General features: G+C 44.2%; 1 protein-coding gene across 1 annotated transcript; it reads right to left on the reverse strand.

The window, feature by feature from the left end:
- Positions 1 to 6,294: 6,294 nt before the first annotated feature.
- Positions 6,295 to 15,806, reverse strand: SAXO1 (stabilizer of axonemal microtubules 1). Its single transcript, XM_049896924.1, has 3 exons — positions 15,786 to 15,806; positions 10,095 to 10,299; positions 6,295 to 7,298 (listed from the first exon to the last, which is right to left on the reverse strand). Exons 1-3 carry the CDS (start codon positions 15,804 to 15,806, stop codon positions 6,295 to 6,297), a joined length of 1,230 nt encoding a protein of 409 aa, XP_049752881.1.
- Positions 15,807 to 16,904: the final 1,098 nt, after the last annotated feature.

Below are 16,904 nucleotides of genomic sequence, written 5' to 3' on the forward strand. Positions count from 1 at the left end.
GCACAAAAACTAACTCAAAATGGATCAAAGATCTAAATATAAAATCTAAAATGATAAAGATCATGGAAGAAAAAATAGGGACAACGCTGGGTGCCTTAATAAAAAAAAAAAATTTTTTTTTCATGGCATAAACAGAACACGAAACATTATTAACAATGTACAAACACCAGAAGAGAAACTAGGTAACTGGGAGCTCCTAAAAATCAAACACACTCATCAAAAGACTTGACCAAAAGAGTAAAAAGACAACCTACAGCTTGGAAAAATTTTTTGGCTACAACATATGTGATCTGGGTCTAATCTCTAAAGTCTACAAGATACTGCAAAACCTCAACAACGAAAAGACAAATAACCCAATTAAAAAATGGGCAAAGGATATGAACAGGCACTTCACCAAATAAGACATTCAGGTGGCTAATATATACAAGAGGAAATGTTCACAATCATTAGCCATTACAGAAATGCAAATCAAAACTACAATGAGATACCATCTCACCCCAACGAGGGTAGCATTAATCCAAAAACCACAAAATAATAAATGTTGGAGAGGTTGTGAAGAGACTAAAACACTTATTTACTAACGGTAAGGAATGTAAAATGGTACGACCACTTTGGAAATCGATTTGGCACTTCCTTAAAAAGCTAGAAATAGAGCTACCATACAATCCAGCAATCCCACTCAGAATATATCCTAGAGAAATAAGAGATAATATGCACACCAATGTTCATTGCAGCACTGTTCACAATAGCAAAAAGATGGAAACAACCTAGGTGCCCATCAACAGATGAATGGATAAATAAATTATGGTATAGTCACACAACAGAATACTACGCAACATAAAGACAATGATGAATCCGGGAAACATTGTATAACGTGGATGAATCTGGAAGGCATTAGGCTGAGTGAAATTAGTCGCAGAAGGACAAATATTGTATAAGACCACTATTACAAGAACTCAAGAAAAGGTTTAAACACAGAAGACATTCTTTGATGGTTAACAAAGGGAAGGAAGGAGGGAAAGGGGTATTCGCTAACTAGATAGTAGATAAGAATTATCTTAGGTGAAGGGAAGGACAACACACCATACAGTGGAAGTCCCCACAACTGGACTAAACCAAAAGCTAAGAAGTTTCCTGAATACAACCAAACACTTCAAGGGACAGAGTAGCAGGGGCAGGGGCCTAGGGACCATGGTTTCAGGGGCCATCTAGGTCAATTGGCATAACAAAGTTTATTAAGAAAATGTTCTGCATCCCACTTTGTTGAGTGCCATCTGGGGTCTTAAAAGCTAGTGAGCAGCCATCTAAGATGCATCAATTGGTCCCAACCTATCTGGAGCAAAGGAGAATGAAGAACACCAAAGACACAAGGAAAATATTAGGCCAAGATACAGAAAGGGCCAGATAAACCAGAGATTACATCAGCCTGAGACCAGAACTAGATGGTGCCCGACTACCATCAATGACCACCCTCACAGAGAACACAACAGAGAGTCCCTGACAGAGCAGGAGAAAAGTGGGGTGCAGAACTCAAATTCTAGTAAAAAGACCAGACTTAATGGTCTGACTGAGACTGGAATAACCCTGGAAGACATGGCCCCTGAACTCTCTGTTAACCCAGAACTAAAACCATCCCCGAAGCCAACTCTTCAGACAAAGATTATACTGCACTATAAGACATAAAACGATACTCATGAAGAGCGTGCTTCTTAGTTCTGGTAGATACGTGAGACTAAATGGGCAGCTTCTGTCCGGAGACGAGATGAGAAGGCAGAAAGGGATAGGAGTTGGTTGAATGGACCCAAGACACACCAGGTGGAAAGGAGGACTGTGCAGTCACATTATAGAAAGAGCAACTACAGTCACATAATAATGTGTGTATAAATTTTTGTATGAGAAACTAACTTGAGCTGTAAACTTTTAAAGAACAATAAAAAAGAAAGAAAAAAAACAAAAAGAAGTCCCAGATGGTCCCAGCCAGTACTGATACCCACCATCAGTGCTTCTGGTGATGCTCATTCAAGTGGAGGGCTCACCTGCTTCCAACCCCCTCACATACATCACAGAGGGCTCACCTGCTTCCACCCCCCTCACATACATCACAGAGGGCTCACCTGCTTCCACCCCCCTCACATACATCATGGAGGGCTCACCTGTTTCCACCCCCCTCACATACATCATTAAACTATAGTAAACATATAATAAAATTATAAAATGCCACAATGAGGAAAATGGGAGGAGGGTTGTCAATGGACAAGGGGTTTTAAGAAAGCTGAAGAAGACAGAGGTGGATGGTGGAGAGATGGCTGAGGAGTGTAGATGAGGAAGCCACAGCCTATAATAAATATACTTCAAAAGAGCCAGAGAGGACAAGAAACCAGTTTGTGAGGCAGGACCTGGCAGGGTTCAGGATTTGAAACAGCAGGTACTGTGGAGGGCAGGGTGACAAGCGGTGCTAAAAACAGGGGCTCCCCAATTTTACCTTCCCATCTCCACTCTCTCACCACTGCCTGGCCAAAAAGCTAAATGAGGGCTCATCTTTAAAGACCTTGATTTTTGAGAAAACACGGACAGTCCTTAAAGCTATTCCTGGTGCTGTATTTATAAAGAGGGGTAACATAGAGAGGGGGCTTCTGATCACCAAAATATGAAGGTAAGGTGTAGGGGCTCTTCACCCATGAAGGCGGCCCCACTGCAAAGTGAACCAACAGGTAAATTCTGCCTGGGCCACCCATCATGTTGACACAGGCAGACCTACACATGGCACAAGGCAAGTGGACACCATCACTCGGAGGTGGGACTCACATACCCAGCAGATGGCCCTGGTCACCATGCCCCAAACCAGCAGACCATTCAATCAGCAAGGGCTTCCACCCTGACAAAGCCCACTCTCTCCAGCCAATCAGGCTCCCTTGGAGACTCTGCTTTCCTCCTATTGGACAGAAACAGTTTGTTGTCTGCTGGCTTTAAAAGACCTTCCCCAGTTTCCATCCCCATAACTTCAACCCCGAGATCCTACCGGACTCTATGCTACAGCAGGTTCCCTGCATAGCTACAGAAACTTTTCACTTTGGGCTCTATCTTTTATCTCTAATCATTTTTATTTTTTAATATACCCCAAAAACTTGACAACAACTAGCAGTAGCAACAAAGACCTCAAGAACCCTGGGCTGTGGTAGGTGAATAAGTGTCTATTGCTTTCTCACGGTGAAAAATATACAATATAAAACCATGTGCTAATTTTCAAGAGAAGACAGTGTTTCAAGCCTTACGTCTTCAGAATTTATTGAATAGGATCGTATCAGAGATGTCAGGAAGCAAGTGAGCAATCACTGACTAGATCAACTAAAAAGTAACTGTAAATGTTTTACTTTCGAAAAGATGTAAAATGAAAAGCACAGTTATCCTTACCTGCACACTTGTAACAGTGATCAGCAAAGTCAGAAGTAGATGCACTCAGTCAGAACTCAGTGATCATCAGCGCTGTCATCAACCTCATCACCACCACCTACATTTATTGAAGAGTTAACTGTGAGCCAGGGCTAAGTGACATACATACATTATCTGTTCAATCAACAGAACCACGAGGTCAGTATTGCGATTATCCACATTGTATGTGCCAATGACCTTGACCAAGGCCTCATAGCTAGTGAGTGACAAGGTCCAAGACTCAGTCCCAGGCCTGCTGGGCCCCAAAGACCAAGCAGGCTCTTAGCCACTGTGTTTCACTAGTGCCCATAATAGCCACTGATGTCCTTTACATGCTTTTCTGAATTTTTTGGTTTACCACTTTCATAATAGTGACATTTTAATTTGGGACCACAAAAGAATGGATAGTAGGGAGATAGTCCAGGAAAAGTGGGCAGGGCAGGAATGCCCTAAGGTGGCCCATCCAGCCTGGGGTCACCATGGAGGTGAAGAGCAGGTCTTCCGCTAAATGTCACAAAGGCAGGGCCCAGAGGAAACTTCATCCCAGGAGGGCTCAGCACCTCAGCCAGGTCCATTCATCCTTCATCAGCATCCTCTTTTTTTACTGATAAGAGACATTAAAAAGCTTATTAGTCTTGAAATAACCAAACAGTCATACAACAATACTGAGAATGGAGAGAGAAGGAGTGAGTGTAAGAGAGCGAATGTCTACACTGATGAATCAGGAGACAGCAGTATGTGTACATTATTTAGGAATGTGAAGAAAAATACTAACAGAAAAAGACAAAATAATTTGAAGTTGTTCTCTCTGGGGGAGCAAATGATGGGGGAAGGCCGTGGGACTGGGGCATAAGGGATTTTGCTGTATTTTTGCAAGTATTCTGGTACTATTCGGTTATTAAAATCAAGTACCAATAGTTCTTTGATTTTTAAAAAATGCTGAAACAAAAATAGAACTCACCCTCCTTACTGGTCTCATTTAGATCTTAAGGGATTCCTGTAAGGAGTTCAGACAGGGAGACCATGGTCAGCGGGACCCTGAGGCTCAGCAGAAGGAAGGAGCCTGGTGTCATGGGAAGAGCACTGGATCTGAAGTAAGAAGACCTGGGTTCCAATCCTGGCTCTGCTGCTCAGAGCTGTGTGGCCTTGGGCAAGGTGCTCAACCTTTCTGAGGCACTCAATCCCGTACAGGCAGGTAACCAGGCCCCATATAACCAATAAGAGGGGGATTAGATGATGCAGATCCTAGCCCCGTGATACAAAATAAGGTTTTGGTGAGGATGCCAAGAAGTGGGACCTGGGAGGCCTGGGCCAGGCTGGAGACAGTCGAGAAAAGACTGAGCCTTGGATAAGTAACGCAGTTTCCTTGATCCAGGCCCTCAGCCAGACTTGCACTGAATCTCCTGACCCATTTTGTACTGTTGCCAAGGTCCCTGAGACCATGGACTGTTTCAGGGTGCTGGGGACTCAAAAGACAGGCAAGTATCCCAGGCACTTGTCTGCATCCCTCTGTGTGAGGTTCACTCAAACCATGAGCCCATCTGACCCCTGTGTGAAGCCTTCTTAAACAACTTCCTTCCTAGACTCTGCCCATTTAATAAAATAAAAATAAAAACTCCAAATTACTTGGCCTTAGAATCAAACTTGGTGAAATCTTAGGCCCAGGAGAAAAGCCTCTAGCTCCTTCTCCAGGCAAAAGATCCCCAGGTGGCACAATTTGCCCTTGAATATTATCCTAAAGGTTGGTGGTTCAAATCTACCCAGTGGCATCATAGAAGAAAGCTACTTCTACAAAAATCAGAGAAACGCTAGGGAGCAGATCTACTCTGTAGCATATGGAGTGCCATGAGTTGGATTTGACTTGACAGCAACAGGTTTGTTTTTCTTTTCCAGGGCAGGGCCCAGATCACCACCACATCAGGCTTTGTCACAGCTCTGGTCACAGATATCATTTTAGGCATGGCAGGTCCAGACTTTTCAGAACTTACCCAGCAGGGGACAACTTCTTCCAGGATCTGAGCATTTAGAAGAGCCCATCTTTTCCGTTCATTGCCTAGGGACTGGCCGCCAACTGCCTGGCCACCAAGAGTCCCTTTTTCCCCTCCTCTCTCTGGAATCAGAGCCTATACTGGGCTGGGGTGAGGAGAGGTCTTCCAGGTCCAGGCACTCCTGGGACTGGCAAAGGATCTCTTCCTCTGCACCCCACATCACCTATGATTAAGGAGACCCACACCCCACCAGCCAGCCCAACTACATCGGGCAGCGAAGAGGCAGAAAGATGCCTCGAGCCACAGCCCTGGGCAGAGAGGATCTAAAACAAGGCTCCAGACCAGGCCCATGGCACTCCCACCAAGGCTGGGAGCAGCGGGTCCTTGTCTGAAATCTACCTAAAGTTCTCAAGAAGCACAGACTGCTGTCTATGGGGCAAACACACAGACCTGCGGACTTGATCCCCCCAAAATAAATTTTATTCTTTGGCACTTCATATTTGGCAGGGGTTAATCATGACGTCATGACGTCAATTTTTTTTAATCATAACGTCAATTCACACCGTGATTAAATGAATAAAATACATCTGGATTCGAGAAAAACCTCACAGAAACCAGTTTTGAGTCCTGGGAACACAAGGTAAGGGATCCGAGGGGAGGGAGAGAAGGCAACAGAGCAGGGGCTAAAGGGAGTTCATTGCCAGTGATCAAATGGGGTTTTCCTTGACTCAGGAGATTCTCATTTTATTCAGAAGTCTTGAGAATGGTGAAGACTTCTTTCTTTCATCTTAAGGGATTTCATTTTTCATCCAAGGAAAATTCTCAATAGTCTGCTCTTTAAAGTACTGTGTAATTTCTAAATAAGAATTTTTAAAAATCAAGCCGATGCTGCCAACTCCCTCTGGTTCGGGTTTTCCAAATCACCTACAGAAAGACGGCTGTTCCTCGGAGAGCCTGTGGGGGAACTTGGCCTGTATATCCTGTGCCCAAAAGCATCTGTCTCCTCAAAGATGTAGCCAGGGGGCTCAGGGTATGAAGCCAGGCACCTGCCAATTTCCTTGGGAGTAAAACTGATGGTGTAGGTGGTCTGGCCCTCCACAGGAGTATTTCCTCGGGGACCATCCCAGGGGGGCTTACAGCTTTTGGTACTGATGGGAGGGTGGGGTACGTAGTGGGCCCGCGTGGTAGTCAGGTAGTCCAAGGGCTGTGTGGGGAGGCTTAGCTGGGGAGTGGGCTTCACTGGCTCCGTGCGTGTGTGGGCCCACTGCTTGTAGTCGTCCTTGGTGGTGGTGGAACCCTCAAAGTGGCCCCCCTTCTTGACCTGGAGCACCGGTCGGCAGGACTGAGCTGGGCTGCCCCGAGGGTACGTGTAATGGGCCCGCACCGTTGTCAGAAGGTCCATCTTCTCCTCAGGAGGAGCATAGGTGGCCGGAGCTTTGGATAACACGTGGGGCGTTGGCCACGCTTGGTACTTATCTCTAAACTCAGTGGTGTTGGAGAAAGGTTTATCTAATGCACAAGGCTTGGCTGAAGGTTTCAAGCTCTTAGCAGGTTCCCCCATCAGGCCCCGGAAGGACTCTTTGTGGGTGGTTTGGCTTTCAAAGGGGACTTCACATGGCCTGAACTTCTCAGCCTCGTGCACAAAGCGCTTCTCCACAGGGTGAGCCACGTAGCTCATCTTGTAGTTGGTTAGATCCTCCAGCGGGATGTTGCAGAGCTTGGGCATGGGTGGAGGCTTGCAGCTCATGGTGTTCACGAGGCCCTTTACGTAGTAGTCATCCTGGTGTGTGGTTCTATTATCAAACTTGGTTGATGCTGGCCGGTAGTGGTGTGGTGGACGAAGTGGCTCTCGTCTTGGTTGGTTCCAGGGTAAAAAATCAGCTGAAATTAAAGCAGAAGTGGTCACTCACAAGAAGTCATGTCACCCAACCTACATGTGTTATAAAGAGCCCCCAAAGCCACGAGGCAGTCTCTAATGAGATGTTCTCTGAGACAATGGAAAAACAGAGTGGACTCTGGCCTCCACCTTAACCTAGGTCTTGTGCTTCAACGTTACGGTACTTGTGAGTTTTGGTGCAAAAGAAACGAATATACAGCCCTCATCAAGCCCTGCAGCCCTGCACACAGGGATTTAGAGGGCACACGGCTATGGTACCACCACCCACCTGTCAATTTGTCGCACTGTGGTGACTTGTATATTGCTATGATGCTGGAAACTATCAAAACCTTTGGGTATACACTCCAAATCAAGTCAGCTCCCACTGGCAGTAGGGCAGCTAGTTTTCTATACCCTAGCCTGACCTGGCAGAAGTCCATACAGACGGAACTTAGAGGAAGGGGAGATGGAAGCAGACTCAGGTTAAAACAGCACAGACCTCCATCGTCCTTATCCGAACTTTGGTAGTTTTTCTTGATTAAACACTTCTTAATTTTTTATATGCCTTTGTTTGATTTCCAAAGTTCTGAAGTGGTTTTTTTTTTTCTCTCTCTTTACTGTTTTGTCCAGTGTTGTCCCTGCTTTTCCGGGACAGGATTTGCCAAGCTCTTTACTCCACCATTCCAGAAGTGTTGACACCCCCTTTCCCCCAGGCACACTCTTAAGTTTATTTTAGGTCAGTAATACTACCAACTATTTATTCAAAATTGGCTTCATTTTAATTGAAAATCTAATCTTTCTCCAAGAGCTATTAATGGCTCTATCAGCATCTTGAAAGCATTAGGGGGCCTTAGAGGGAACCATCTTGCTGAATATAAACCACGTGTTTCCCCTCAGGCTTCAGGCCTCACTGAAACGGGGGCATCTACCTGTAGCTGCCTATGCAGTGCCTCGCGGTGCTTCGGGGTGGGTAGGACAGGGCTTTTCTGGTCCTCTTCTGTGATGGATGAAGTGTTAAGAAAACAAGTTCCTAAGCTGAAAGTTGCCCCATGTGATTTCCGATACCCAACAATACAGTTGAAACTGCATTAACCAGCCTCCTAACTTCCTCTACCCAGCATTTGTTACCAAAAAAAAAAAAACCTCCTTAGAACTCTGAAAACCTCAGAATTCCACATGACAAACTATGCACACGCCTGAAAAGCCATCAGTAAAACCCTCCAGGGCCATGATATCTTGTGGGTATTTGGCAAAAACCTCTTTAAAGGGGATTCCATTCAATAATGTGTCTTTAAAAAAAAAAACCTAGCTAAACCTAAAGCTGGGCATCAAGTAATTATACTCTCAATCTTTCCAACTGCACAGTGTTTTGAAAATATCACAAATTACAACCAAATGCTGCTGGAGCATATTTTATGGTGGTTTTCTGTACCCCAATAAGGGTCCTGACCATAAGAATAGAAAGGGAAAAGTCTGCATATTTTTACTGTAAAACCAATGTAAGTGAAGCATACAGACATCATATAGATGGGACCTATAGAAATAAACATTTTTCATGACCTTGGTCTTCGGTTTCTTCCCCCTGCTCCATCCCATTTGGAAGAAGAATCAATGTATGACTGTAAAACAGGAAGGCTGCTACAAAAACGCTCTTTGACAAGAGACAATCAACTCACCTAAGGATGATACACTAAAGATAAGGCAAGGGTGTGGCTGCTCACACATGCATGAGAGGTTGTGCAGGATTAACTCAAGGGCAGGGTGTCATAGGGAGGAACTTTCCCAAACATCGCCCCTACCACCGCCATAACCCAGAAGATAATAGGCTGGGTGGGGGTGTGTGTTTATCTGCTGCCAAACTCTGCTGCCTGGAACCCTTGTAAACAATGGTCCAGGACCGTTGGTTCATTTATTCTTTCACCTGACACACCTTATTGTGTCATTCTCTGTAGGAAATGCTGGGTATATAGAAGTTGGCATTCAAGATCCAGTTTTGGAAGCCATCACATGATAGGGAAGTAATGGAACAAATAAACCACTTAAATAATAGAATATGATAAGTATTATTCCAAAAAACTATGCTAGACACATAGGTTGCAAACTACGTTTTAAGTCAGGATAACGACTCCATACATGGGGGTATGGTGACTGGAAAGGGGTAGAAATGTTGTTATTTCTTGACCTGGGTGCTGTTTACATGGGTGTATTCACTCAAAATTCATTGGTCTGTATAATTTTGATTTGTACATTTTTGTATAATACTTTGTTGTATGTATGTTATATCTCAGTAATTGTTACATGGATGAATCAATCAATCGATAAAACCTAACTTAGCTTGAGATATTTCCCTGATGTGGGATTCAAACAGCCAGTTAAAGCAAAGATTAGCGAACTTTTTCTCTAAAGGGCCAAATACTAAATCTTTGAGGTTTTGCAGGCCACAAAGTCTCTGTTGCACCTCCTCAACTTTGCCACTGCAGTACAAAGGCAGCCATAGGTAACACATAAATGAGAATGTTGTGTTCCAATAAAACTTTATTTATGAACCCTGACATTTGAATTTCATGTAATTTTCATATGCCACAAAATATTATTCTTATTTTGATTTTTTTCTCCAACCATCAAAAAATGTAAAGACCATTCTTATCTTCCCAGCTGTACAAAAGCAGGCTACACTGGGTTTGGCCCGAGGAAAGTAGTTTGCCAAAACCTGCACTAAGGGAATGGGCAAATAAAACACATTTCCTGGCCTCCATTTAGGCTCAGCCTCAGAGAGGATCTCTCCTCCTTTCTTCCCCTACCTTTATATGTAGGCAGACACTCCATCTTATCACCACACGGATATTTGCCGTCCGGAGGCTTGATGGGGTCCACTCGACACACAGGATAGGGGTTGTAATCTTGTTTATATGTTGTGAGCAAATCCATGTTCTCTCCACTCGGGACAAACTGCTTGGGCTGGGGGCCCTTCACCGGTAACGCTTTGTGAAGCCCAAAATCTCTCCTGTATGGAAAATAAAGTACATGATGTTGGGCCTTCGACTGGGAATAAGGCTCGGGTTTTCTACTCAACTTGATTCAACAAATGTTTGCTAAGAAGTCATCTTCTAACTCCATCCCCAAACTGCTCATCCTCCTCTATTTCCCACATCAAGAAAGACACCACCATTGCCTTCTTGCCCAAGTCAGTTACCTAGACATCATCCTTGACCTCCCTCCCTGCACAATCCGATCATTCACCAAGTATAACCCCTCCCACCATAGCACTTTCTTGTTTCAAATTCTTACCATTTGTCACTTGGATCATGGCACAACCTACCCCCTGGGCTTCCTGTATCATTCCTGCCACTGCTACTTCAATCCCCAAATCCCCATAGTGTCGTCAGACTGAAAATTAAGTCCTTTCACTCCCCAGATACAGCCCGAAGTTTCTAGCATGGTTTATAAGCTTTCTGGGACCTGGCCCCTGCTTTACTCCCCAGCCTATCTCCTATCACTCTCCCCAACCCACCCCACACACTGCCCTCCAACCACACTGGATGACAGAAAAGGACCTCTCTTCTGGTCCTCCTCTATCTTCCTTTCCCCCAACTCTTTCACTGTAAAGCTAACTTCTATTTTTCAGGTACCACCACCTCCTTCACTGTGGTCCCAATAGCTACTTCTGCTAATATTTACCTCCTTCCTCTACTTGAGCTTACAGAAAACCAAGAAGGTACAGCTGTACAATAAATTGAGACGCTGAGCCTTTTGTTACTCTGCTATCCACCAGCACCCCCCGTTAGTTCAGGGAATATGAAAATAATGGGATAGAAAAACATGTCAGTCTTCATCAAACAAGAAGCAGCCTCTTTAAGCATCCCACAGCTATAAAAAGGCCAAGATATGAACTGCAACATCACCAGAAATCACCCTGGTGACACCAGGCTTGGGCCCACATTGTCCACCAACATAGTCTCTACTTCCCACTTCTCAGTGTAAACTCTTTTAAGCAAACATTTCCCCCCAAGGGCTTCCTCTATACACAACAGACTATTTTTGCCTGGAACCTATTTATCTAACTGGACAAGGGGAAGGTGGATTTTCCCTGATGGTGCTTGCCAGAACAGCCTCGCCAAGGGAAGGGGAAGGTTTCCGGACAGGAAAACATTAGGCCTAAACACCAATAAAACCCACTTCCCAGCCAAAATCTGGAGCAGCGTTATGGAGCCATGCTTGACTAACAAAGGTAACACGCTCCACTGTAACCTGTCTTGCATGAATTATAGACGTGGTTGTCAATAAACCTAAAACAGGTCCTGAAAATGCTTGGTGGGATGGAAGGAGGGAGTCAGGAGCAGGAGAATGAGTCACTCTAAGGCTCTAAGGGGGAAATGGGAGATGCTTCTGTTGAACTCCCAGTAACACCCTTTGGGTAGATTTAAAAACACATCTTAGTAGCAATTGCAGCGACTTTAGCCTGGGCTCCGTTCCTACCGCTGGCAGACGGCAAGGGGAGGCTGAGTGACTGGTGGCATCTGGGGGCTGGCTGCGTTAAGTTGGGCACGTGGAGAGAACAGGTTAACAAGAACCCATGGGTCAGTTCAACACTTCCACGCTCCTTAGCGTACAAGTACCTCACCCTGGTGTCTGTTCAAAACTAAACCAAATGCAGAAGAGAACTATGAGGGTGGGGCACCAGGTGGCAGAGAGAAATGGAAATGCCTAGAAAACCATGTTTGAAAACCGGTTAACTGGAAAGGATCTTTCTGTCAGAAAGTTTGATTTTGAGGAAAGTTCTCCAGGGACAAGTTGAGCTCTCCTCATCACTCCCAGATGGGTGAAGTGGGATTTGGAGGCATCCTGAGACCACACATCCCCACATATGCCTCTGTTCAGTGATGGCAACCCAAGGGTTCAGCTCTCTTCATTTCCAAGAAGGAATATAAGCAAGGAACAAAGACGAATGCCCCAAACTTCCCTCCACAAGAGCAGCCAGGAGTGTTTGCCAGTCATGGGCCTGCCACACTCAGGGACCCAGCACACAGAGGCCATAACATTCTGTTCTGCTGTTACTCCTACTGAGGGAACCCATTTCCTCTCAGATAAGCCGTGAGAACCGCGAGGGCTGCCAGGCTCTCTGACAACCAAAGCATCCTTAAAGCCCTTATCTTCCGCTGAAAATAGCAGATAAATTTCTACAACCAAACTCTCCAGGTCTTCAGAAGCGGGTCTCTCAGACAAACACTGATGCAGCAAAAACCATGCCCTCCACGTTTAGGGAACGAAATTGTTAACTGTATCTCCTTCTCCACACAAAATTCAAGTTCCTTAGTAGAAGTGCATCTATAGTCGAGTTTACTAATTAGTTATAACTGAGGCAAACAATCCTGCAAAAAAAAAAAAAGATTTGAAAACAGATTAAAGATGAGAGAGAAAATTAAATTTAAAATCTGATTCATTTATGGCCCCCAAAAAATATTATATAAAGACTATATTAAAAGTGGACCTAATGAGAACTTACGCTTCCTCATTATGTTTTTATGTTGAGAACATTGACTGTAAACTATCATTAACCACGGCATAACTGCACGTCCCCAATCTCACATAATCTTACAGCCATTGACTCTGTGTGAAAGAAAAGTCTATTTTATTCTTCCCAAAAAAGGCTCGAATTTAGTAGCTTTTTTTTTTTTTTTTTTTTTTTAAGAACACTGGATCTCCCCTCTCTTCCTGGGATACATTTCCCAGTCCCTGTGCCCATTGTGACTATGAACCAAAACAAAAACAAACATTGGTCAAAGACGTGAGTTTCCTTTCAGAGTAGGTAGCTATAAAGGTTATACAGTATGGAAGGCCAAGAGTTAAACTCAGAGTTAAGTAAAGGCTGAAGTGGCCCCACTGGGGAAGTCATAACAACTGGACATCGACTCATTTGGCAAAGCTAAAGAAAGGTGCTAGACAAGAGTCGTCTGACAAAAGGAAGAAGGAAATAAGGACAACTAAACCAGAGTCATGACCCTGGGAGCCAGAAATGGAGAATTTTCACACGGATAAGATAACAGGACCAAGCAATACTTTTGTAACCTATTTTTAATGTTTATCTGTACAAATTTAAGAATTTGCTAGTATATTCAAATAATCAATCATATTAAGATGGGATCAATTTTTTTTTAACTTTTATTGAGCTTCAAGTGAACGTTTACAAATCAAGTCAGACTGTCACATATAAGTTTATATACACCTTACTCCATACTCCCACTTGCTCTCTCCCTAATGAGTCAGCCCTTCCAGTCTCTCCTTTTGTGACAATTTTGCCAGCTTCCAACTCTCTCTATCCTCCCCTCCCCCCTCCAGACAGGAGATACAAACACAGTCTCAAGTGTCCACCTGATATAATTAGCTCACTCTTCATCAGCATCTCTCTCCTACGCACTGTCCAGTCCCTTTCATGTCTGATGAGTTGTCTTCAGGAATGGTTCCTGTCCTGTGCCAACAGAAGGTTTGGGGACCATGACCGCCGGGATTCCTCTAGTCTCAGTCAGACCATTAAGTATGGTATTTTTATGAGAATTTGGGGTCTGCATCTCAGGGGTTCTCTGTTGTGCTCCCTGTCAGGGCAGTCATCGATTGTGGCCGGTCACCAACTAGTTCTTCTGGTCTCAGGATGATGTAGGTCTCTGGTTCATGTGGCCCTTTCTGTCTCTTGGGCTCTTAGTTGTCGTGTGACCTTGGTGTTCTTCATTCTCCTTTGCTCCAGGTGGGTTGAGACCAATTGATGCATCTTAGTTGGCCGCTTGTTAGCATTTAAGACCCCAGACGCCACATTTCAAAGTGGGATACAGAATATTTTCATAATAGAATTATTTTGCCAATTGACTTATAAGTCCCCTTAAACCCTGGTCCCCAAACCCTCGCCATTGCTCCGCTGACCTTTGAAGCATTCAGTTTATCCCAGAAACTTCTTTGCTTTTGGTCCAGTCCAGTTGAGCTGACCTTCCATGTACTGAGTATTGTCCTTCCCTTCACCTAAAGCAGTTCTTATCTACTAATTAATCAGTAAGATGGAATCAATTTTAAAGAGTCCTTCCTCCTCTTGTCCAAAGCAAATCTCTTCACGCCTGCTCAGAGTCTCATCCCTTCCCTTTTTATTGAAAGCCTCATCTAGCAACCATCTCCTATCTGTGTTTTCACTTCTTCCTTCCTAGCTCCTTTCTCTCAGTAGGTAAACATGCTGCAGTCTCTCCCATCTTTAAAGGAAAAAAAACGAAGTAAGACACAACCCTCACTGGACTCCCCTGCCATTTCTCTCCCTCCCCTTCTCTCTTCTAAAAAGGGCTGTCTACAGGTGTGGACTCTACTTTCTCACCTCCCACTCATGATCCACCTGCCATAATCTGATTCTATTTACTCCTTGCTCTCAGCAAGGCCACCAAGTACCACCCTATTTCCAAATCCAATCACAGTTTCCCCATCCTTATCTTACTGCACCCTCTGAGTAGAATCCATCTTCTCAATCTTTTTTTAATATTCTCTCCCTGGACCTCTGCGATACTGCTCCTCATGATTTGTCTTCCTTCTCAATCTCCTCTATAGGGTTTTCCCTTTGTCTGTCAATGGATTTGATTTACATCATTTCCATATATAATTCTAACGCTTCCCAGGGTTAAAAGGCACCCTTCTAAGGAAACCATAGAAAACCATTTTGTCATCCCCAGCAAGTTGAGAGGCCTATCTCAGCACACTGAAAAAGATCCCCAGATTTGAATCACAGGGTTTGGCCGTGATCTTGATAGGACACATCGAGACTTCCTTATCCTCACTACAACAGATGGGATTTCAAGTACATGCCCTCCAGGATTCAAGTTTCACAGAGCCTGTCTCCTCCTTCTAGTCTCTCAACTCCTCAGCCCCACTAAGGCTGAGGCTGACATTTGCTTCACATAAACTCTGGACAAAATATAAAAACCACTACACGAAAGCACTAAAGAGCAATTCAAATAGGCAGATTCTGGAGGAAAGCCAATAGTAGAGGAAAGGAATGGCACTGAGAGAGTGTGTCTGTGTCGGTGTCCTTTTTTTCACAATTTCTAGCTTGAAGGCAGGCCCCAGTCTGTGCGATGCAGGACAGCTAATACACAAATAGAAAACCTCCCACCTTTCTTAAGAACCAGAGGACCATGCTTAAGGCAACCACAGGTGCTAGAAAGTGAGAAAGGAATTCCAGAAGACAGAGACTACAGCCTTCAGCATGGATCACACCTGAACATAAAGAAAACTAAAATCCTTACAACTGGACCAATAAAACCCATCAAAAACCAAACCCACTGCCGTCGAGTCGATTTCGACTCATAGTGATCCTATGAGAACAGAGTTGAACTGCCCCATAGAATTTCTAAGGAATGCCTGGCAGATTTGAACTGCTGAACTCTTGGTTAGCAGCCATAGCACTTAACCACTATGCCACCAAGGTTTCCTGGACCAATAAACAACACGATAAATGGTGAAGAAATTGAAGTTGTCATGGATTTCATTCTTCTTAGATCAATAATTAACGCCCACGGAAGTAGCAGCCAAGAAATCAAACAACAGATTGCAATGGGAAAATATGCTGCAAAAGACCTCTTTAAAGTGATAAAAAGCAAAGATGTCACTTTGATGACTAAGGTTCGCCTGACCCAAGCCATGGTATTTTCAATTACCTCACATGTGAGTGAAAGCTGGACAATGAGTAAGGAAGACCAAAGAAGAATTTATGTGTTTGACTGCCAGAAGAAAGAACAAATCTGCCCTGGAGGAACTATAGCCAGGATGCTCTGTAGAAGTGAAGATGGTGAGACTTCATCTTGCTTACTTTGGACATGTCATCAGGAGAGACCAATAGCTAGGGAAGGACATAAAACTTGAATCAGCAAAAAAGAGGAAGACCCTCAAGGAGACAGACTGACAGTGCCTGCAACAATTGCCTCAAACATAGAAACAATTGCAAGGATGGCACAGTATCAGGCAGTGTTTTGTTCTGTCACATATAAGGTCGCAGTGGTTAAAACACTTGGCTGCTCACAAAAGGTCAGCAGTTTGAATCCACGAGCTTCTCCTCGGGAGACACATATAGCAATCAGCTTCTGTAAAGATTTACAGCCTTGGAAACCCTAAGGGGCACTTCTACTCTGTCCTATAGGGTCACTATGAGTAGGAATCAACTCGATGGCAGTGGGTTTGGCATGAGTCAGAGCCGACTCAATGGCACCTAACAACAACATACTTAGCCATCTAAATCCACACCTAACTTCCTCGGAAATTTTCCAGGCAAGTCTGGTGCTGAGACCTTCTTCTTCATATCTCCATAAATTCTCAGGTCCAGTATATGGAGGGGAGAATAAGTCTACCCCCAGCAGCATAGTTCTGAGTAGGGAGTCAAGTACGTATTTCCACAGAAAATATATAAAATTCGATTGGCAGACTCAGGCCTGCTACCAATTTTCTTGCTTCTTTTATGGCTTTTGGAGAGGATACTGTTATGGATTGAATCGTGTGCCCCTAAAATGTGTTTTGGGATCCTAGCTCCTATACCTGCAATGTAATCCTGTTTAGAAATAGGGTTTCTTTGTTATGTTAATGAGGCCATAGCA

This window comes from Elephas maximus, chromosome 9 (assembly GCF_024166365.1).
Source record: "Elephas maximus indicus isolate mEleMax1 chromosome 9, mEleMax1 primary haplotype, whole genome shotgun sequence".
NCBI classification, from domain to species: domain Eukaryota; kingdom Metazoa; phylum Chordata; class Mammalia; order Proboscidea; family Elephantidae; genus Elephas; species Elephas maximus.